The sequence below is a fragment of the Leptonotus elevatus genome, chromosome 3, assembly GCF_054856555.1.
Source record: "Leptonotus elevatus isolate MCC_2025b chromosome 3, RoL_Lele_1.0, whole genome shotgun sequence".
Lineage (NCBI taxonomy): Eukaryota > Metazoa > Chordata > Actinopteri > Syngnathiformes > Syngnathidae > Leptonotus > Leptonotus elevatus.
The window spans coordinates 13,389,318-13,412,326 of record NC_141241.1 but is presented as its reverse complement, the minus strand read 5'-3'; the positions used below and the strand labels follow the sequence as shown (position 1 = coordinate 13,412,326).

Genomic DNA, 23,009 nt, shown 5'->3' with positions numbered 1-23,009 from the left:
TTAAAATAAAACAATGGCACACATTATTATTATTTTTGCTGCCTGAACTGGGCCAATACACATTTTGCATAGTTCAATATGTGTATTATCAGATTTAGCTTTTAAAAACACAGACATGTCAGTTTATTTTGAAAAAAATATTTGTACTATTGTATTATTAAAATAAACAATATGAAGAACCGAATATGCTCCTTGAGCACAGGTCTGCCCACTCCTGATACAGATTGAGCACAAATACTGTATTTGCCACAGGCTCTCCCTCAATACCGCAATCCCACAAACGTCATCCCTCCTAACCTTCTTTTTCTTATCACTGTTGCAATTCCAGTGTGTTCCCATGAAACTCTCCCGTCCCCGCAGACCATCACCTCACCCCTCATCCAATGACTGCTCTGCGCGTGCGCGCGTCTGACTTTTTACGCGTGATCTCATCCATGTTTGCATGTGTGTTCAAAGTTCGCACAGCATGACATTTACACAGTCGGGAAACAGCGTAAGGCGTTACACTTGAACCATCCCTCCCCCCCCCCCCCCCCCCCCCCTACCTCCTCTGTCTCGTCTCCCGACACATCTCGTCCCTGCGGACGCCTCACGACAGCTGACCACTGTGTTTACATAAGCACATTAGTGAGGCACATCGCACTGTAGACATGACTGCCAGGGTCAAAATCCACTTCATTCTGCTGACCACAACCCTGGCTGTACACGTGCGTAAACAGAATTTAGCAAACATTTGTCCCGAGTGTTATTTTTTTAACCAAAACGTTTATGCGTTGAAGCCCCTTTTATCATGGTGGTTACGTTCCAGGCCCAGTAAGTGAAAAGCTAAAATATAGAGAGACGATATGATCTTAAAATAAGCTTTTTAAAGTGTTACTGTGTCAGGCCCAATTGACTTTTTTTCTGTAAAACTGCACAATAAAATCACGGGCAATTGAACATTCTGTATTTTTAAACCACAAAATGTTCAACTAAATTGTATAATTTCACCTCTAAACCACATAATTTTACATAGTCGGTAACCGCTAGCTTAATGCTAATGCAACAGACAGGCTAATTATACATCATCAAACAGAGCAGTAACACATACAAACATAACTGTGAGGGGGGAGCTGTTCACTAGGACTGGGAATCTTTGACCGTCTCACGATTCGATTCAATTCCGATTTTTGGGCCTGCGATTCGATTCAGAATCGATTGTCGGTTCAGAACGATTTTAGATTGGGGGGGATTGATTGACAATTATTTCTGCTTCAATTTATAGATATGCAAATAATTGTCATGATCTACTCTGACTCGCTAATGCTAATTAGCGTGCTACTTGTGGCTCACTCAAAAGAACGACTAGTCATACAAAACGCTTCAGGAATGTATACAGAGAAGCATCTTAACATCCTATGCTTCAAAAAAAAAAAAACTTTGATTGGATTAACTTGATCAAGACTTTTTGCTTCTATGTGACTACAATTTAACAATACAATTTATCAGAACGAGCGGAACCACACTGCCCCTAAGTGGCCAAATCGTGTACAACATGAACTGTGCTCCCAATAAAGGCGAGTACAGAGTACAGTATAAAATCATTGAGATAAAATCGATTTTGGGACATTTAAAATCGATTCTGAATCACACTAAATGAGAAACGCGATTCTTATGAGAATCGATTTTTTGGCACACCCCTACTGTCCACCCTCCCTCAATGAAAAGGGGTGCAGGCCAGGTGCACCTCATTCCCATTGGACTCATTGGATTGTCCCAAGTGGCAGCCAGTGGAGGGGAGACTCTTCCTTTTGTGAGACAATGCTTATTTGAAAACTTTTATTTGTAAGAACATAACTTCGACTGCATTGCTATTATGTGTATATATGTATATATTTTTTCAGTGATGTAGATATGTGTTAAGTGTTTTGTATGTGGGCGGGGTCACCCTTCAATTAAGGTTGGCGGTTGAGGCCACCACTTTAAGAGGGTTTCAGAAATCTGTTGGGAAAAGAGAAGCCTGTTGTATGTGAGGGGGGGGGGGGGGGTTCACTGCTGTACACTGCTGTGGTAAATAAAGCAACAATGAAGAGCTCGCAAATCTTTTTTCATCTGTTTTTTTTTTTTTTTTACCACCAACTCAAAGGCCACGGCCATCCTCGGCTCGTAAAAGGCCACAACAACAAAAATCTTACAATAGCATAGAACAATACTGAGAGGCATATTTTCTCTGTTCTGTGGGAACCACAAATATTCAAATGTCAAATGTGGTACTAATGTATTTACAGCGAATGGGTTCTCTTGCTTTCGCGTAATTGTTTAATGTGTAATTGCTGGGGGTGGGAATCTTTGAATGTCTCACGATTCGATTCAATTCCGATTTTTGGGTCTGTGATTCGATTCAGAATCAATTTTCGATTAAGAACTCTTTTTGATTCAAAATGATTTGATTGACAATGATTTTTGCTTCAATTTTAAAAATGTTCAACTAATCGTAATGATCTACTCCAGTCTGACTCGCTAATGCTAATTAGCGTGCTACTCGCGGCACTTTTATCATTCAAAAGAATGGCTCCAAACTGCAAAAAAACAACTTTTATTTGAATAACTTGATCGTGACTTTTTCCTTTTACTCTCTAATGTGGCTACAACTTAACAGTGTATTAGACCGCGTGGAACCACACTGCCCCTAAGTGGCCAAATTGGGTTCAACATGAACAGCGCTCCAAATAAAGGCACACACAGACAAAGGCAATACAGTATAAAATAATTTAAATAAAACCAATTTTGGGACTTTTTAAATCGATTCTGAATCGTACCAAACGAGAATCGCGATTCTTATGCGAATCGATTTTTTGGGCACACCCCTAGTAACTGCTTGACATGTGGCATAAAATGGTTTTACACTGAAGGCACACAACTCTAAATTGGGATTTGCTTGTAGGCTTTGCGGTAAAAACCCATAAAAATGGATCGCCCAAAAATGACTATTTAGCTGTGTCGCGAACGTTAAGATGCATTATAGCGGGAGAACACTGTAATTTAAACTTCGATTAGATAGCCTTGATTTATCGCCAATCAGCTTCCTCTCTCCTCCCTTGTCCTGTTCAGCTGTGTCTCATCTTGTTTCGTCTTTGTATTTTTAGCTCGTGTAGTTTGTTGTTATGTTTCATGCTTGCTTCCTGCGCTCCACAAATACAGCATTTGTAATCTTCACAACGCCATCTCAGTCTGTATAGACTTGACTTGGGCCCGGACAATTGCAACTTAGTAAAATGTTGCTCCACATGACCCACATGTGAGCAGCCAAGAAAAGATGAAAGCTACTATTAACAGGATATGTGACGCTTAGACCAACAAGGCGCCTTGGAAAACGCATTCGGAAAACAACTGAGCATTCCCAGCAGGGAGGGGAGAACAGTGGTGGGGTGTTTGTCTCGGGTCTTAAGTGTATCTGATTGAACCAAGCCTCTCCATGCATGAATAGCAGAGAAGATGAAAAGTCTCAGTAAAGACGTCCTCCGCGAGTGGACTCAGCTGTGATTGGAAGATCATAAATGACATCATTCAGCTGACCCTTTCCTTGAATAAACACGTTGCGTGCTTGTTTTGGTGAAGCAATTCTCCTGAGGAATTTTAATTTTTTTAATTTTACAGGAATCTTTTTCCTCAGTGCCTCAGCATGAATCAACAAGATGTATTTACGAATGTTTAATGATATCACTTAATTAGTACAGTAGATTTAAAAAAGTCTATACATCCCTGATGGGTTTTTGCGATAAAAGAGAGAGAGAGAGAGAGAGCAAGATAAATCATAAAAAAATCACCATTTACGTGACCTATAATCTGTACAACTCAGTAGATTTATATATATATATATATATATTAGGGGTGTGAATTGCCTCGTACCTGGTGATTCGATTCGTATCACGATTCATAGGTCACGATTTGATTCGATACCGATTAATCCCGATACGAATCTATAAATTGATTATTGCGATTTTTAACAACTCAAATTTAGAAAATACTGAACTTGTACATGTAGATTGAAGACTTGTACATAAGATTTGTATGAAAATATATTTATTTATCTGATTCATCTGTCTGTTTCATGTTTGAACAGCACTGAAATCAAATATTAAGGCTTAATGTTCCATTAATATAACATTCTTCCATGCTTAATGCGTGAATCCTAACCCTAAGTAAGAGGTTTTGTTGAATATTCCCATAAAAAAATTGATGTTTGAAAATCAATTCGGCCGCATATTGAATCGATTTGAGAATTGCGCGCGGTCACATTGCGATATATTGCCGAATCAATTTTTTTCACCCCTAATATATACATATATTTTTTTTTCTTTCAAAATGGGAATTAAGAATAAACAAAAGAATGAACAGAATTAACAAAACCAAACATATCTTTAGAATTTTTTGCCAAATAGTTCATCGTTGGCTTCATTCATGTCATAACAAAATCTTGCAAACACATGTGGGAAAATGTGTTATGGCCTGTTTTGGGAATGTGGGAGAAAGCCGCAGGATCTGGAGAAAACCCATGCAAGCACATGAAGAACATGCAATTTCAGGCAGGCCCGAGTAGAGATTCAAACCTCCAACCTTACGACTGTGAGACTGTAAAGTTTTTCTGGTTTTTTTTGTGCCACGGTTACATGTGACTGTGAAACAGCTTCTCTTTCACTAGCACAATGTAAATGCGTTGGTCACATTTTGATTAAGAACACTTATTAATGTTCCTCATTGTGACAGTGGATGTTTTGTTTGGAGATACCAACAGTAGCAATGTGTCGCTATTAGAAAGCGATTAGCAACACAATTAATGGCCGACGTTGTCATTTGAAGATGATCATTCAATTCACATTGAAAACATGAATCAGTACACCAGTACTGAAAGATTGGTTCCAGAGTCTAAGCAATGCCTTGAAGTAAGCCTTACGATATTTGGCCTGAACCTGTCGACTTTGCACATTCCACGTCCTGAGAGTCGACTTTGCCAATGTTTTCACCTTTTGACACGACTCAGCTCATATTGCACGTGACCGTTTTAGCGGGGTTATAATAGTTTGGGCTTTTTCTTTTTTTTCTTTTTTATGGCTCACTTTTAAGGATTCGATTCGTATCACGATTCGATTCGTATCACGATTCGATACCGATTAATCCCAATGCAAATCTATAAATTAATTATTGCGATTTTTTTTCTTTACTCAAATTTAGAAAAAAATAATCAGTAAACTTGTACATGTACACTGTATGATTAGTATGAAAATTTATTTATTTATCTGAAAATTCAGGCTTATAACTGAGCCACTGCATTTAACAAACAGGTTGCAGTTTTGTTTCATGTTTGAACAGCACTGAAATAAAATATTAAGGCTTAATGTTCCATTAATATAACATTCTTCCATGCTTAATGTGTGAATCATAACCCTAAGTAAGACATTTTGTTGAATATTCCCATAAAAAAAATTATGTTTAAAAATCGATTCGGCCGCATATCAAATCGATTTGAGAATTGCGCGCTGTAATATCGCGATATATCGCCGAATCGATTTTTTCTAACATTCCTAGTCACTTTGATTAGCTTTTAGAGCAATTTTGTTAGTTTTTTTTATTTATCAGGTTTTAGTTTTTTTAATGAGTTTTAGTATTTGTCACGTGAGTTGCAGAATATGGATTTTAAAAAAAGAGTCACTAATTATAGTGTCATAAAAATCAAGTAAAACTACAATCCTCAATACATACATTTAAAATGAACCCTGAAAGCTCATGCATGATTTTAATTGACAAATATGAAAACAAATGACATTTTTGCTATAATGTAGTTATTTTTTTGCTTTTATTTTATTTCATTAAAGACAATGTTTTATTCAATTTTAGTTTGAGCTATTTTGTCAGTTTTTGAACCTGTTTGCACTGAGTGACTGTGCATGTGGCATAAAGCCCCCCAAAACTTACAAAAGCTTTTAAAAAATAAAATAAATCTACACACCCCTGTTCAAATGCCAGGTTTTTGTGAAAAAAAAAAATGAGATCATGAAAAATCATTTCAAAACTTTCAGCCAGTGAACTTCTTCGTTTGAACTTCCTGTGTGGAGTTTGCCTGTTCACTTTACCCTTGCTTCTTAGTTGAACTTCTAAGCTAAATCTTCCCAATTTGGCTTCCAACCAGCCCAGGCTGTAAATTTGGCGGATGGGCTCTCGTTTATCTGCCACCGTCATGAGCAAAAGCGATCAAGAAAATGGATGAATACATAAAAATAAAAAATAAACGCCTTTTTTTTTCATCACAGTAAAATCTGCTGCCTTTGGTGTCACTTGCCACAAAAACAGAGTAGCCACTGGCGCAGCAATATATTTTACTTGAAAAGCACGTTCTCTTATCTTATCAGCCCGTGCTGGAGTGAGTAAGAGAAGTCTGAGTGAAGCCATATTGTCAGCAAAAGAATACTTTTTTTTTTCTCAAAAGGCTCCAAATCTATTCCGTGACTAACTAAATAAATGAGATAAAGAAGGGGGAAAGGCCATGACAGCATCATGTGCAAATGATTACAAGTGTAAAGGGAGAGAAAATGTTTTTAATCAAATGTTCTTGTCTTGCAATGAAACACATCCCCTCATGTGACATAATCTACTCTTCTTTTTTTTTTTTGCACACTTTCACAGCAGTGCTTTTTTGTGTGTGTGGAATATTTCATACTTTTTGTGCATGGGCTTCTAATTGTCTCCCACACATTTTGCTAACTCTTTCACTGCCGTTGACGGCTATAGACGTCAAAAATTCATTTGAACTCTTTCTTTTCGTGTTCTACTTTTCCACTTTTGTTAATAAGAGCATGAAAACCTAAAAAAAATTATTGAACATTTAGAACAGATATAAAATGTGTGATTAATCGTGAGTTAATTATTGAAGTCGTGATTAATTACAAAAAAATTAATAATAATTAAAAAAAGAAAAGAAAATATTATTAAATATTAGGGGCTCCAGGCGATAATTTTTTTTAATTGTAAGTACTGACTTCACTAGTTAACTCTCGATTCATTTTAACTATTATTATTAGTTTTCCACTTTTCCACTTTTGTTAATAAGAGTATGAAAACCTAAAAAAAAATATATATATTGACCATTTAGAACAGATATAAAATTTGTGATTAATTGTGAGGTAATTATTAAAATCATGTGAATAATTACAATTCAAAATGTAATCGCCTTACGCGATTATAAAAAAAAAAAGATTATTCAAAATTAGGGGCGCCAGGCGATTACAATTTTTAATTGTAATTAATCGCATGACTTCACTAGTTAACTCACGATTAATCACACATTTTATATCTGTTCTAAATGTACAATAAAAAAATCTACCTTTTCACTCTTGTTAACAAAAGTGGAAAAAATATGTGAAACCAATAGAAATAGTTCAAATGAATTTTTGACGTCTATTGCCGTCAATGGCAATGAATAAACTAATGACGCATACTGTGCAAGATTAAACAGAAATGTTCTACTGTGATTTACTGTGACAAAGAAAGTAAGAGAGAGTAGACAACCAAAAAAGTGAAGTGATGTAATCTTAAAGCAGCACATCAAACAACTGCTTGTTTTGTCTGAGTGAGTGAAAGGCAAGTGTGTGTTTAAAACGCACACACAACTTTGTCCTACCGCCCTCCTCCCCCCAAGTCTACACCTTCCATGCAAAACGGAAAAATATTGCGTATTATTTTTGTGTCACTTTTACAAATGTAAAGTCATCTGATTATGTTGCATTTAACATTTAGGGCCTTATTTCCGCGCCCAGGGCAAGTTAACTGTGTGCATGGGTGAAATTTTTTATTTCTTCTGATATTTTGCTTGACTAAAATGCAAATAGTATAGGGCATTTCACACCGTTGTGGGATGGACTCTAGCCAATATGGCCTCTCATTCCTATTACAATCGAGGCGGTTGATGCATAATTGACTGGCTGGGGTCCGTGCATGCAATGAGATTGGTGCGCGGGAAAATTTAATGAATTAATTTCTACAATGATTTGGAGGCATTGCACCACACTGTTGTCATATTTATGAATGAAGTACGATGACTAACACCACACATCCACAGAGCGCCAAATCTGTCTGCCCAGGCCTCAATCAAATCCACCAAAATCACGTTAAACCCCCTACGCCACCATTTAGACCTACTTTTTGTGAGTCTTAGAATGGACTCAACTTTTTGTCACTAAAATGTGAGACGCATTATCGGCCGGAACGTGCAGAAAAAAAATCAAAACATGTTAAAACTGCACCGGTTTTTATGCCAGGCGCTACAAAAATAGGGTCGGGTGACTTTTCGAAAATTACACATTTTTCTTGTATTACGGTTCATTCTTGTAAAAATTAAATTTCATGCTCATGATATAAAAACTTTATTCAGTAAACAAAATAATGCTTTAAATTTCTCAACTAAATTTTTTTTACATTTTCATTATGAATTCATAGAGAGGTTTTTCATACTATTATTATAAAATCCAAACCATGTCTTATCTTTTCTTATCATACTACAATTTTTTTCTCCAAATGTTAGGGCTTTTTACCACAATTTTTTTCTTTCACACATGAGCCCTCATTCTCTTATATTTTGGAATTGGCACTGTAAGAATGTATTTCATAAACCAGTGTTGTTGCCCAGACATATAGCAAACAATTGTGCCTGTTCCTGGCGTTGGGTTTATTTACACTTAGCAAAAGGACAAACTTCTTGAGCTGGCTTAATATGTTGCTTGGCCATACATAAGAATGAGAGGAAGTGACACGATGACAACGGACAAAGGCGTCACTCAGGATGGACAACACCAGAGGACACAAGTACGTGTTGAAAACCGGAGGAAGAAGAGAGGAAGCAGAGAGGAAAAAAGGAAAAAGGTAGTTTTCCTGTTTTACATCCGCGGATTAGACACACACACACGCACACACACGCACACAAGCATACATACAGAGGGGGATGTGTCTGGGGCTGACGTTGCGACATCCTGCCCGCAACAGCTGACATTGGCATGTTTGTGTGTGCGTGTGTGCGCATAAGTGCAATGCTGTGTTTTTATAGCACCTTTCATAGTAAAAGAGCGTCACAAAGTGCTTTGCAGAACTGCTAACAGGCAACAGTGAAAACGAATACAAAACAGCTCATAAAAATCAAGTTTGAATGAGAGTGTCCATTGGCTTTTTATCTCGTGTATGTATATTTTAATCATTTAATTAATTATTTATATTATATTTTGTGTGTGTGTATATATATATAATTGTATAGATGATTTATTATTAATTATTTAATCACTTTATCAACATCACTTTAACAATCCACTTTAAACATGTGTGTCTCATGTGCCTATACTGTATTATAACATAGCAGGAGTGCAGATCGGTGTGGTTTTGAAAAACACACAGTATGTATGGTAAGTCATCTATTTTCATTCGCAGTTGGTATTTTGACTGCAGGTCTTCGACTGCTGGAATGTGTGTGCGTGTGTGCGTGTACTTGTACATACTACATTGTGAGGACCAAAATACGTCTTTAACCAACAGATTGAGGAAATTTTTGTGAAGTAAGGACATTTTGGCTGGTCATCACAACTCAAGACCTTTTTTTGAGGGTTAAGACTTGGTTTTGAATTGTGCAACGGGGCCGGCAGAGTTTGACGAATGAGAGCCGGTGACCAAAAAATATTTTGGGAATGTTGATGAATGTTCCCACTGTCTAACTACAACCTGCTATTGTGGTCTCTCTAGCACGTTATATTGGACTGTACCACACACACACACACAGATATGTACAATTGTAGGTCCGGTTGGACTTTTAACTCATTCACTGCCATTGACGGCTATAGACGTCAAAAATTCATTTTAACCATTTCTATTAGCTTAACATATTTTTTCCCACTTTTGTTAACAAGAGTGTAAAAACCTAGATTTTTTGTGTACACTTAGAACAGATATAAAATGTGTGATCAATCATGAGTTAACTAGTGAATTAATGCGATTAATTAAAATTTTTAAAAAGTATTGAAATTTTTTATTGTAATTAATCACATGACTTCAATAATTAACTCACATGTAATCAAAAAATGTATATCTGTTCTAAATGTTTATTTTATTTTGGGGGGTTGGGGGTTCATACTCTTATTAACAAAAGTGGAAAAAGTGTCAAACTAATAGAAATAGTTCAAATTAATTTTTGACGTCTATAGCCGTCAATGGCAGTGAATGAGTTAATAGCCATCAGTCAAGGTGACCAGTGAGTTCCAATTAAATTAGCTATTCGTATAACCATTTTTACAGTCTTTTGCACAAAAAAATCAGACTGACTGCTTCATAGCATACTCAATATTTCACATCCTAGTACATCTTCAACATTTTTGTGGTTTTCAAGACACTTTTGGACCGCTTCAGAGTTTAAATTTACTTTGGACTGCGTGTATGATGGCAGCATGCTGTGCTAGTGGTTAGCACATCCGGCCTTCCTGCGTGGAGTTTGCACATCCATGACCACCAGTTAGGCTCTGCCCAGATTCTTGTCCAAAGTCAGCTGGGATGGGCTCCACTTCACCTGCGACACAAATGAGGATAAACTGTATAGAAAATGAATGGATACTGACCAGCATGACACTCACACTATCCCTCAAGGTCTTTCCCACAATTTGGGAGTCCCTTGTATCAATGAACAAAGCCGACCCACCACTAAAACTTCTAATCTACGCTGTGAGGACAAAATACATCCTGTTTTAAGTCAACCGGAAGTGTGCGCATGCGTGTCCACGCTGACGTTTTTAGAATCCAAGGACAGTACGTTTCCTCTCTCGCTTTCTATTGTTCCTGGAGTAAGAATGATCCGGGGCAGCAACCAATAGGAAGACTGTGAGAGAAGCATGCTTCACACTTGGCAACGTATAGATTGAAGGAAAGCATACGCAAACTTTTGTCCTCATTCAATAACATTATGTGGCCCCCATGACATGGTATACCCACCCCTGATGAAATTTAGCTTTTCTCCCTCCCTCTTAAGTGCTTTGGAAGATCGTTCATCAGATGTCACTTAAACATCTTTGCTGCCCTCTGCTGGGTTTATGCCTCGCTCAGTTAGAATGACCCGGAAAGATCACACATAACGTAAACCACTGCGTACTGGTACTTGTATTATACAGTATTCTCTATAGTCCCGTATTTTAAAACGAGAGATCATTCGGACATTCATTTTGGGTAGCATTTGTCCACTGGAGCCAACCCCAGTACTGTTCACTCTGTCCTGATCGTCAGTCATTGCAAATTAGTCTTGTCCACATTCTACATTTACTCTTGTGATCAAACGATGGAACGCCAGGTATCGTATTTGCACATGTGTAATATAAATTGTAATGTAAATTTGTGTCGAAATATAGATGATGAATTCTATGGCGGACCAAAACTGACAAAATAAAAAAATAGATTGACTGAATTAATGAGGATGTCAGGAGGCAATGTCTAAGAGTGAAAATAAAAACGTATGTAAAAAAATATAATTAAAAAATTAAATACAAAAAATAAACATAAATGGTAATCAAATCAACGATATATATCCATAAATAGAAAATAAAGGTAAAAAAAAAACAAATAAAATAAAAAACAAGATTCAAAAAATATAAATAAATGTCGAAATAAATACAAAAATAAATATATAAATAGAATAAAATATCAGTAAATAAATAAAAACGCTCTGCTCTCACATTTATTTATTCCATGCTGCAGACGCTGTCAGGACAAAATGTTATTCAAATGAGGGGGCGGTCCTAAGCGTGTCGTGGATTGAACTCCACTGTTGCATACCGCCTTTCAATGGTCGAGTGAGCGGCTTGCATGGAGAGCTTCAGCAATGGTGCTAGTGTAGTCACTATTGCTGGAGCTCTCCATGCAAGCCGGCAAGACTTCCTTGTTCACCGACCCGCTCATTAGGGCAGGGCTGGACTGGCACAAAACAACCGAACCTGGCATTTTGACTTAGGCCCGCTGGCCCAGCCCAACTTTTGCCTAACATGCAGTTCTGCCACTGATGTTTATTGACGATGTTTCAGTTTGCTATCTATATTCGAAATGGATTAACGTACTGGTCCCTCTCAAACGTGGGCCAGTCTCTTGGGGTAAAATGTAGGAAAATAATAATTAAAAAACACTGCATCGGTTCCAAAAGAGGCCAGCCCACCGGGCATTTGCCCTATATGCCAGATGGCCAATCCAGCCCTGCACTTGGGTCTCGGCAGTTTGCAACAACGGAGCCCAACCCAAGACACGCTTAGGACCGTCCCCCCCATTTGAATAACATTTCGACCTGACGGTGTGTCTGCAGCATGACATAAATGTGAGAGCAGAGCGTTTTTATTTAATTGTATTATATATAAATGTTTTGTATTTGTTTTGACATTTATTTTTTTATCTAGTTTATTTATTTATGCATAGTGTGTGTGTATAAATATATAGTTGTTTTTATTTCCATTTATATTTATTTTGTATTTAATTTTGGAATTGTATTTTTATATATCTGTTTTTATTTTCACTTTTAGTCATCTATTTATTCATTTTTAATGTTGGCACTTTCGGCCCTCCATAGAATTCATTTCAAGGTTTTGATCAGTTTTACCAACATGTTATATTAACTAATATATATTATTTGAGAAATGGACTTTTGCTTATTTACAAAAATTTATTTGAATGTACTTATATACTGGTGTCAAAAGAGAATGCACCAAAAATGTTACACTGACTTACAATTACAAAGAAAATTTGATTTTTATCTTCACGTACAAGGACTGGGGGGTGGAAAACTATGTACATGAGGGCAAAATAAGCATGTGAGACCCTAAATTACTGTCACAATGAGTTAATGGTGGGGAAACAAAGTACCACCAAAACTTGAATTCTAATTGTACCACTCAAAAAAAACTTGCCGCTTCATCTCCACAGATCACAAAAGATCTTAGAGACGTCTAAAATATATATATATATTGAAAACAGTAATATAATGAATGTCTCTGGATGGACGTCAGGTTTTGGGAGACAAAAAAAATACGTTGCTTCATTTTAAACATTGAAGACGTAGGAATGAAGAAAAAACAAAGGGAGCAGGGGCCGAGTAATGTTGACATACATTGAAGAAACTTCTTCCGATGCAGCACTGAACTCAAAACACACACTTGGTCTCATCACTGCCTGTGACGGCAAACATGGCCTCTGCGCTCTGCCTCCAGACGGGCTTCAGATGTACAAATAGATACAAATCACAACTTTTATGGCACTTGGCAGAGGCGTCGACTGCTTCACAGCACCCGAGGAGCATCGTGCGGGTGTTGGGGAAAGGTAACGTTGTGAACCGAAACAGGAAGTAAGAAAACAAAAGTGTGCGGGGCGGTTTGGATAGAAGTAAGGAATTAACCAAAGCGGGAAAAGACGAGCTGCTCTAGGTGCCAGAGAATGGCGGGGGTGGGGTGGGGGGGTCTTCCCAATAAGAGCGAAGGACAGAAACAACCGGAAGGGGTGAGTTTAAAGTGAGGATCCACCTAAAACAGAAACAATTCTGTTTTAGGGTCAAGTGAGCATCGTGTGAGGCCAGAACTTTATTTCTGGTGACCAGCTGCTCTGCGCCCCAACAGTTCCTCTTTAACTTTGGTCGCTTTTGGGCTTTTTGCTGTCATTCCCGTTGTTCTCCAGCTTGCCTCCACCCTCCGCCGCCGCCGCCTTCACCGCTTCCTCCTCCTCTGGGTGCTTCCTCTTCTTCGTGTCGTCTGACAGGTTCTGAGCGAGGCAGGGGTGTGGTCGGAGGGTGACGATCATGCAGGTCATGTTGTCGCATCCTGTCCCGTCTCCAGATGTGTCTGGGGCCAAACAATGGTCCAAAAGCTGAGGAGGGAAACACAAATTACAACGAGCCTATTAAAGTTATGTGGTTTGGTTGAATACACAACGTGTAATTCTTGTTTAGGTTACCAGTATGCTTTGAGTAGGAGTGGCAATAAACAGCCTGAATCAAGCAATTAGCTTTTCTTTAAAAAAAAAAAAATTGTTCACTATCTGCCAAAGTTCTGCTTTATGAAGTTTGCCGTCACCGTCTAGTATTTGTAACTCATTTTTGCCTGCAACAACAAAATTAAATCGCTTGAGTTACGGCTCACATCTCGAAAAACTTTTAAGTCTGGTCACTCGTGGGTCGAGGAACCACTATAGTCCAGTTTTACACCACTGCAAGCGACAATCACACTAACAATTAGACTGTTCAATGAATACCTCTCTGACAGGTTCCACATTTATTGGTTGGGAGTTTGTGTGGGTGTGCTTGTGTGATGTGTTTTCGTCACCTCCTCTACGATGGACGAAAGCGGTCTTGCGCCGCCGCTCTGGTCTGGCTTGATCCTCTCGCTGATGAAGTCGACCACCTCCTGACTGCTCAACACATTCCTGCACGTGCACAAGAGAAAAAAAGAGGCTCAGCGACAGGCGAAAAGCAACGAGAGCATTTCAAAACTAAAGCTTCCCACCAGATGCCATCGCAGGCGATGACCATGAAGTCGTGGTCATCGTTGAGCGTCAGAACTTTCACGTCTGGCATGGCCGAAATCATCTGTTCCTCTGGGGACAGAACCTTGTTCCTCTTGTAGAAATGATCACCTGAGATTGTGGAGGACAGGACAGAACATTAACAATATTTACTTTTTTTTTTTTTTCACATCATCTGCGGAGGTTGAAATACCAATAGCTCTTGAGAGGTTGAGTCCCCCGTTGACTCGTCCGTCCACGGTCACTTTGCCTCCAGCCTTTTTAATGCGAGACAGCTCCAGCTCATCTTCAGGTTTGTGGTCATAAGACATGTCCACAGCTTTCCCTGCAGCAAAACCAGAATTTGTCTTCAAACTCTACAGCTATAGAACATCAAATTCAGGTAAAATCCAGGTCTTAACATGTCAGTTTAAACACCAGAAGAGCCTGTTCAATAACAGAAAAGCTCATATTTGTGGCATCAAGTTACCTTAAATAACTACTAATCAAAATATGTGACCATTACCTCGCTCGGAGACCACACAGCGGGAGTCTCCAGCGTTGGCCACAATCAGCTGCTTGCCTCGGATCAGGGCCACAACGGCAGTGGTGCCGCTGTCTGAGCCAGGCTGTAATCCACCACCCCCCCCCAAAAAAAACACAAGAACTTAATTAACACATTAAAAGGCGCTGACTGAACTATAAGGACATTCAAAATTGTAAGCGTTTTATTTATTGCTTGTTACTTTTTCAAGCCCATAAGAATTATGTTACTTAAATTAAACTTGTGTTTACTTCTATTTGCAAATTGTGGAATGTACTTCCATGTCAGCTAGGATCTGCCTCTTCAGTAAATATATATTTTTTAAAGGCAGTTACCATTTATTTAGGCAGGCATTCCTTTAGGACTTGTTTAGATTTTTGTGTTTTATTGATTTGTATTATCTTCGTGATTGTATTGTAAAGCACTTTCAGTTCTCTCTGTGAGATGTGCTTTATAAATAAAACCCACTTATGTTGTTTTCCATGAGAGAATCTAAATGTAAACAAATCTGAGGTTGACAGGCATTGATCGTCAAACGAATTGCAGTCAATCTTAAAGTAATAATATAAATGTATTTCGTTTCCATTGTGTATCATATTTTGTTGATGCTTGGTGGGGTCTATTTATACTCAACAAAAATATGAATGCAACACTTTTGTTGACATAACACTGTGCCACTTATGAGATGAACTCAAAGATCTAAAACTTCAGTCATTTTTGTTGAGTTTAGAAACACTAATTAAAACTACCTAGATAAATCGCAATTAAACAGACAGAAAAGACAAAAGGTGTCAAACAGTAAAAAAAAAAAATCTAATCTTTCCTCCAGATACACACCTCCTCCTTCCCGTCCATCCCAGGTAGACAAATTTCCTCCTCATCTTCATCCTCAGAGTCTTCCTCGCCCTCTTCAGTATCCTCTTCTTCCACCTCACTGCTGTCCGCCTCCTCCCCTTCTTCACTGCCATCCTGAACAAGAACAACTTCAGCATGTTCTTCACTAACATGTGGACTTTGCTTACTCACCTCTTCATCACTGCCCTCCTCCTCCTCCGCTTCAGACTCCTCACTGTCATCGAAGAATCTGGACTTGGAATCGCCTTCAGTTTTGGAGGATGAAGAACATGAGGGGCCTGCGTCTACCTCAGCTTTGGCGGCCTTTTCTTCTCCATTGGAGCCTCCTGAGCCGCCGCAGTCTGCTGCTGCTGCTGCTGCTGCGGAGGTGATACGAGCACGTAAGTCATCAAGACTGAAACTGCATTTAAATGAGACCCAAAGCGACAATCGGGATTCAGGCCATCCTACTCGATCCGCAGCCTTCATCGCCAGTCGTTCTGCGGCACGCACGCATCTTGGAGCCGCATTCCGTTCCATCGCCATCCTTCTCTTTTCCGTTGCTTTCCTCCTCCACCTCTCCATTCAGAGCCTCCTCCTTCTTTGGTCCTTCCTCACCTTCCCCCTTGTGTCCAGGGGCATCCGAAGACTGGCCAGATGCCTTCTTAGCAGTTGCACTAGAAAGAAAAGAGTACGAGGAAATTGGTGGAAATTGTATATATTTATTTATTTTAATCTGCAATTAGATACATGTTTAATATGTATGTGGGTATCTTGATGGACACATTTAAAATAAATATATAAAATAAAATGTTAAATGCTTCGGTAAAGGCATTGAGAAAGAACAGCCAGCTGATGCTATTTCTGTGTGTGAAAAATGAAAGAAACAACGTGGAACTCATTGAAAATGTGCAACAATTAAGTAGCTTGTTACGTTTATGCAATTGCATCCTTTTTGTGTTTTTTGGGTCAGTGGGCAAATGTTATTTCACATTACATGGACAATGAGAGCAAGCCATTGTCAACACTTGGGAGGTCAAATTAATTTTGTGCTGTAAATAAAGCTTTTATGATGGCAAAAGAATCATCCTGATGGGGATTATTTCCATGTATATTATTTCCTAGCGTAGGAAAGTTATGTGAATGTGTTCAACATTAGTGGTTGTCTATTGTCCTCTACATATATCAAACATGTAGTTTAACTTCTGGAAGGAATACCGATTGGTTCAAAAGTAATACATTGAATATTCCGAAGACAAAGACATCGATCTTACCTGCTAGCAGTGGCTTGCTTGTTAGCGTTCTTATTCTGTCCATACCGCACAAGCAGCTCCTCAATAGTCATAGTGGCCTCCTCGTGGAGTAAAGCCGCCTCCTCATTGTCCACTGGACAGAGAGCAGAAGAGACAGCAGAGAGGGAAATGTTATCATTAGCAGCACTACACACCAATAATCAGGGAGCTGAAGATTACCACCGCCATTGAGGGCGCACTCACCATCATCCTCGTCTGCCACATTTTTAGTGGGCAGCTCCTTGATAGGACGCCCAGCGATCTGCACCAGCTCCTTGATGACATCCTCTGTGGTGATTCTGCAGTCGATGGCCAGGAAGGCATCCTCCAGTGCCTGGAAAGAAAATACACACATACAAACAAATCCTATGACTATGTTTACGGTTTCTAAAACATTCGAGACAACACGCTTACATGCTTGAGCAGACAAGAGTTACTCCCATATACATGGTCATTGTGCTGAATTAAAATACCGTGTTCAAAAGCGCACGGACCTCTTTACACAAACAGATGGAATTTCCACTTTTAACTTTCTACGTTCAATAAAAGTCATTATATTTGTGTCACCCACCAGACTAAATAAAGTTGTCCAATTCCTCCTCACTCCAAAAGTATGGTTCTTTGCTTCGTCATCATGTTTGTTTACCTCTGCTTGATTATTTCCAGTGGGTTGATGTTATTGTGTGTGTGTGTGTGTGTGTGTGTGTGTGTGTGTGTGTGTGTGTGTGTGTGTGTGTAGATACACTCTGGCATTTTCGCAGTAGACAAAAATGTGAAAACGTGCGAAGAAATCAATGTATTCGTACCTGTACTACAAATGGCTAAGATTCACGAATAAGAGCATATTCGGGTTTCTGTGCAGGTTTATATAGCCTTTCAAAACCACAATATTGCCAATATTCTGGTTTTAAAAGGGTTTTTGACTGCATATAAACGAACTCTGAGTTATCTCAAGCCAAGAGCCCCCCCACTTAAAAGATGTACTTTCATAAAAAATAAACGGCCAACCTTCTGTAATTTGCCGTCTTTGTAGGTCTTCTGCTCCTTAATGATATCAGGAAGGTACTTTGAACAGTATAGAGCCACCTCTTCTCCTAAAAGGGAAGAGCAGGTGATAAAATCTCAGGAATTTTGATAGAAGAAGCCGGACAAGAAAATAACTGTGTGTAACTGTATTGAATCATTTACTTTGGTGTTTGTAACATTAGATTGTGTAAAGTGTAAATGAACAGCGTGTTAAACAACACTTGCCTCCATGTCCATCATACACAGAAAACATGGCGGTCTCCTCGTCAAACTCTGGGATACAATTGTGAGCATCCTGTTCCACACACACAAAATTACATTGAACCAGATTTTAATGCCGGAAAGTATTGGATAACGACAAGAATTTGCAATTGAATCGTAATCCAAAAAAATCACCTTGGTTGTTTTAAAAATTTCAGTCGAAATTCCAACAATCTATATTTTTCTGTATCCGAAAAGTTGGGGTTTAAGCCGCTATTGACAACTTGGTTGCTTTTAATTCCATTTTCGCAAGAGACTCACCTCCATGGAAACCCGCCAGCCCTGCATAGCGGAGAAGCCGTAGCTCATGGTGCTGTTGCCGCCATCTGAGGAGGTCTTGGTCGTGCTCGGTTGCGACAGATAAGCCCCCATGGTTGCCGGTTTCTCTGGCTTCACACCTGGAAAGAGGGCGGCACGCAATTATTTTTTTCATTTAGCTTCACAGGTCCGGCTCGGTGCATTCAATATTGCCCTTTTTACGGTTGCTAGCTAGCTAGCGTTAGCAACACAACAACAAAAAGTGGATGCTCGTCGGCTAGCTAACATCACTATGCTAACAAGAGCCGGCTAAACTTCTACAGCGCTATCTTTGCCCCCCGTCATACAAGCAGCTACGCACTAAGCACGGAAGAGCTGATGATGACATACAATCGCATATGTTATTCTGGCAACGGGATGATCTTACACGTGGATTCAGCAGAGGGAGATTCACATAGGAAAGACTACACGTGTGGAAGCGAAAAGCCGCTAGAAAGAGACAAGCCGAGAAAAGGAGCACGGAAGGTGTACAAAGTGACACCGCGCATGTCCCTTTTTCCCCCCACAGAAAACAGGGGGCGTGTCTGACTGTTACATCATGCGTGGCGAGTATAACGCTTGTCGCTAGGAGGCAGCGTAACCTTGTCAGGAAAGCCCCTTTTTTTTCTCTTGACAGAGGAAAAAATACTGTCCAATCACATTTATTAAAAAAAATAATAATCTCGCTACATTGTTTTATAGCCTGGACAATTATCCTATTTTAGGCCTCCTTTTTAAATATTTTTTTCTTTTAACTGTTCTAATTATGACATTAATTACATGACTGGTTGTGCTTTTTGTGTGGGGTCTGTGCCGGCGTCTTGTCTGCAAATTAAGCTCCTATAGTGGATAAATAAAGTGAATTTGATTTAATCGAAACCCTATACAGGTGAAAATATTGAAGTCAACAAGTTTTTTTCAACACCAGTTCAACATCAGCATAAGTGTCCAGTCAATCATGTATTTTGTTTTGTTTAGCTCTTTTGTGCTTACTTGGTATAAATGGTAAAAGGAATTTGACTTGTCCTTGTCTTTCCAATCTGAAATAAACACGTGGAAGGCAACCAGAGAAACCTAATGTAACACCAATAATTAAAAAAATAAAAATAATTTTAAAAAAATCTCACACCACACCTTTGTATTAACATTAGCATGTTCTGCCGACAGAGGATTTTTTTAAAACACTTAACAACAAGCTCAAATACAGTTATATTATTCAAACATCATTTTAAATTCAAGCCAACGTTTGCTCAATAAAAAAGTATTTAACACTTACTTTTCATCTTCCCATAAAATGTGCTTGCACTGAGAGTGGCCATTTTCCTTTATGGTGTCATTAAGCATACATTTAGTATACAGTAAGTAATTGAAATGCCCTGTGAAATTGCTTGTGTAGAACACAAAATGAGTTAATTAAGTTGTATTCGGTGTGTGGGATATATTCAAGTAGTGACAAATTTTACTATGGTGTGCTGGTACTTAGAGAGATTGTGGCACTTTCCTCTTCCAGTTACTATGCCATTCACCGTCGCTTGGTGGCAGGAGAGCGCAATATAGTTGTGGACCTAACTGCCAACTTTACCTAGAAGAAGAAACGAGTTTTAAGCGGCGGGAAAAGTAAAAGCAAAGATGGACGTCAAAGATGCGTGTGAGGAGGCTGACGCCCTCTCCGCGTCGTCTTTAGAATTATACGAGTCACAGTTTTTGGGCTTCACGCCGCAGACGTTTATGTTCCGGCTCTCCAGCGCCTTCCTGGATAATCTGCGCGACTTTTTAAACGTCGTGGAGGAAGTATGCGTGCGACAACTGAGTAAGGGTGAGTCAGACGCGACGACCGAGGAGCAGCTCCGCGTCCAGGCCAGAGAGTGTAGCTGCAAACTACAAGCATTTGTAGCAGAGCGCTTCAAGCAGCTCTCGGAGCTGATGGAGGCGCTGCTAGTCAGCCGTTGTTTCTCCATTCCGCCCAACGTCCTGTTGAAGGAGGACCAATGTCACAAAAATCATCCTCCGGACACACGGGTGAGCCATAACGGGTCAACGAAAGACTCCGGAGTAGATGTCTGTTCTTTTATAATTATTTTTATTTTTAGTTAGCCCGTGACGTCACTCACAGCCATGTTGGGGGTTGACCATCCTCTTGAACCGCAAACAAAAACTGATCATTTGATTGAAATCTTGTTTTAAAAAAAGAAAGACAACTAATTTTAAAAAAGCACTATCACATAACATGAAAAACAAAAGAGAATATAAGAACGTAATCAGATTTTTATAAAACACAGCTGTATATCATAATGGATATTAATTTAATTTAATGCATAATGACGTGCCATTGTAAACCAATACACTTTCTCCACCTCTAGAAGATGCTCAGACTGGAGTCGGAGTTGACGGAGCTCCGCAGGGCGTATGAGGCCGAGGTGTATGCTAGACAAGCGCTGCAGGCTGAGCTTGAGGAGCAAGAGGAGGTCCAGAAGCAGCTGGATGACTTCCTGGCAAGGCTCAAAAAGGAGAATTGTGGCTATCAGGAACATTTCCAACCAGTGGTGGCGTCTGTAAAGAAACTGCAGCAAATCATTGTGGAGGTTTGCAACAAGGCACAGAATCATCACTGAACTTAATGCGTACTTTAGTTTGCTTAATACATAAAGACTCGTGCACCCCTTGAAGTGAACTGATGGAAATTTGAGAGTTTCACCTTTTGTCTTGTGTTTGTACATCATAAATGACCAATTACAGTCTTCTCAAAGTATTCAATAAAAAGACCCTGTGATCACCAGCAGAGGGCGCGTATAGTCAACCAGTCATATTCACACCTAGGACAAATGTTACACTCATTTTATTTATCTTAGCTGAACTAACCAATTTAGTTTGATGAATTGGAAAAAAAAGCGTGTCTATAAAGTAAATTCTTGACATACCAGATTAAATAGAGCAGGACATGCTAAACCCATTCCTGAACTAAATAATGCTAAATAATATATATGTTTATCTCAGGGCCAATTTAATTGCAACACTTGTTCAATGCCAAGCATTGTCTAACAGTAAATATAGATGTAAACTAGGGCTGTTAGAAAAAATCAATTCGGCAATATATCGCGATAATACAGCGCGCAATTCTCGAATCGATTTGCTATTCGGCCGAATCGATTTTTAAACATAAATTTTTTTATGGGAATATTCAACAAAACGCCTTACTTAGGGTTTGGATTTACACATTAAGCATGGAAGAATGTTATATTAGTGGAACATTAAGCCTTAATATTTTATTTCAGTGCTGTTCAAACATGAAACAGACTGCAACATTGTTTGTTAAATGCAGTGGCTCAGTTATAAGCCTGAATTTTCAGATAAATACACTTTCATACAAATCTTACAGTGAACATGTACAAGTTTACTGATTAGTATTTTCTAAATTTGAGTATATAAAAAAAATAATCGCAATAATCAATTTACAGATTCTCATCGGGGTTAATCGGTATCGAATCGTGACCTATGAATCGTGATACGAATCGAATTGCCAGGTACTAGCAATTCACACCTAATGTAAGCGTTTTTTATGCTCTTTAGTGTGATCGTCATGTCACCATTCAATGTCCCACAGCAATACAGCGTCTGTACAAGACGAGCATAATTGTACTGCATATTGAGATGCCATATGCATTACCTGAAGATTAAACACGTTCAGTTTTTCAAAGAGAAGCAATGTAACAACCAGGAAGTGTGTATTTTTTTATAGCTACAGTTGGAGCAGAACAATGTGTGCTTAACAGGTCACAAGTTAAAAAAAGAAAAAAATAGCTACAACATTCCTGGAAGTGTACAACAAATCTAAAGTTGGCTGTATTCAAACAAAGTAATCACATTTAAAGTCCTATCAGTGGGAGAGTGAACAATGACCACTTAATTAAGCCCAAATACATTTCCAATGTTGTAGTTGGCTTTTCTTGCCATTTTATTTTGATTCCTAGCAGAAGCCATAAAGTTTCAAAATTTTCATAATTCCGTCCACCTGGACTAAGGCTCTAGTCCTAGCTGTAGAAAAACTGCCCAAAAGATATTGCGAAAGGCTACAAATTTCGATACACACACTTCTAAAATAACAAATGTGCTCAAATTACTTTCAACAATGTTATTGTGTGTTATTACTCATGAATAATATACATTTATGTGAAGACAAAAAATTAGGAAACCCATCAATATCAATACATAAGACTTACTCATTATATATAGCC

General features: G+C 38.8%; 2 protein-coding genes across 4 annotated transcripts; one reads left to right on the top strand and one right to left on the bottom strand.

The window, feature by feature from the left end:
• Positions 1-13,122: 13,122 nt before the first annotated feature.
• ppm1g (protein phosphatase, Mg2+/Mn2+ dependent, 1G) lies at positions 13,123-19,313 on the bottom strand. Of its 3 annotated transcripts, none has more exons than XM_086072221.1 (14): positions 19,166-19,313; positions 18,742-18,878; positions 18,445-18,514; positions 18,202-18,287; positions 17,398-17,527; positions 17,176-17,287; positions 16,373-16,578; positions 16,094-16,281; positions 15,905-16,036; positions 15,050-15,152; positions 14,738-14,869; positions 14,526-14,655; positions 14,346-14,445; positions 13,123-13,890 (listed from the first exon to the last, which is right to left on the bottom strand). In XM_086072221.1, exons 2-14 carry the CDS (start codon positions 18,850-18,852, stop codon positions 13,651-13,653), a joined length of 1,740 nt encoding a protein of 579 aa, XP_085928347.1. In that variant the 5' UTR covers positions 18,853-18,878; positions 19,166-19,313; the 3' UTR covers positions 13,123-13,650. The 3 variants fall into 3 exon arrangements, with proteins under 3 accessions (XP_085928347.1, XP_085928349.1, XP_085928350.1); XM_086072223.1 differs by having other exon boundaries at positions 16,094-16,278; XM_086072224.1 differs by having other exon boundaries at positions 19,129-19,297.
• Positions 19,314-20,388: 1,075 nt separating this feature from the next.
• Positions 20,389-21,556, top strand: mis12 (MIS12 kinetochore complex component). The gene is made up of 2 exons (XM_086070513.1): positions 20,389-20,796; positions 21,138-21,556. The coding sequence occupies exons 1-2, from the start codon at positions 20,407-20,409 to the stop codon at positions 21,387-21,389; spliced, it is 642 nt and encodes a 213-aa protein (XP_085926639.1). The 5' UTR covers positions 20,389-20,406; the 3' UTR covers positions 21,390-21,556.
• Positions 21,557-23,009: the final 1,453 nt, after the last annotated feature.

Bases quoted from the DNA above. Each gene is read 5' to 3' on its own strand.
- ppm1g (XM_086072221.1), bottom strand. From the start codon at position 18,852: ATGGGGGCTTATCTGTCGCAACCGAGCACGACCAAGACCTCCTCAGAT. The intron at 18,288-18,444 runs GCAAGTGTTGTT...CTTCCCTTTTAG, and splicing joins TGTGTATGATGGACATGGAG to GAGAAGAGGTGGCTCTATAC. The intron at 16,037-16,093 runs GTGAGTAAGCAA...GTTCTTGTTCAG, and splicing joins AGGAGGGCAGTGATGAAGAG to GATGGCAGTGAAGAAGGGGA.
- mis12 (XM_086070513.1), top strand. From the start codon at position 20,407: ATGGACGTCAAAGATGCGTGTGAGGAGGCTGACGCCCTCTCCGCGTCG. The intron at 20,797-21,137 runs GTGAGCCATAAC...CTCCACCTCTAG, and splicing joins ATCATCCTCCGGACACACGG to AAGATGCTCAGACTGGAGTC.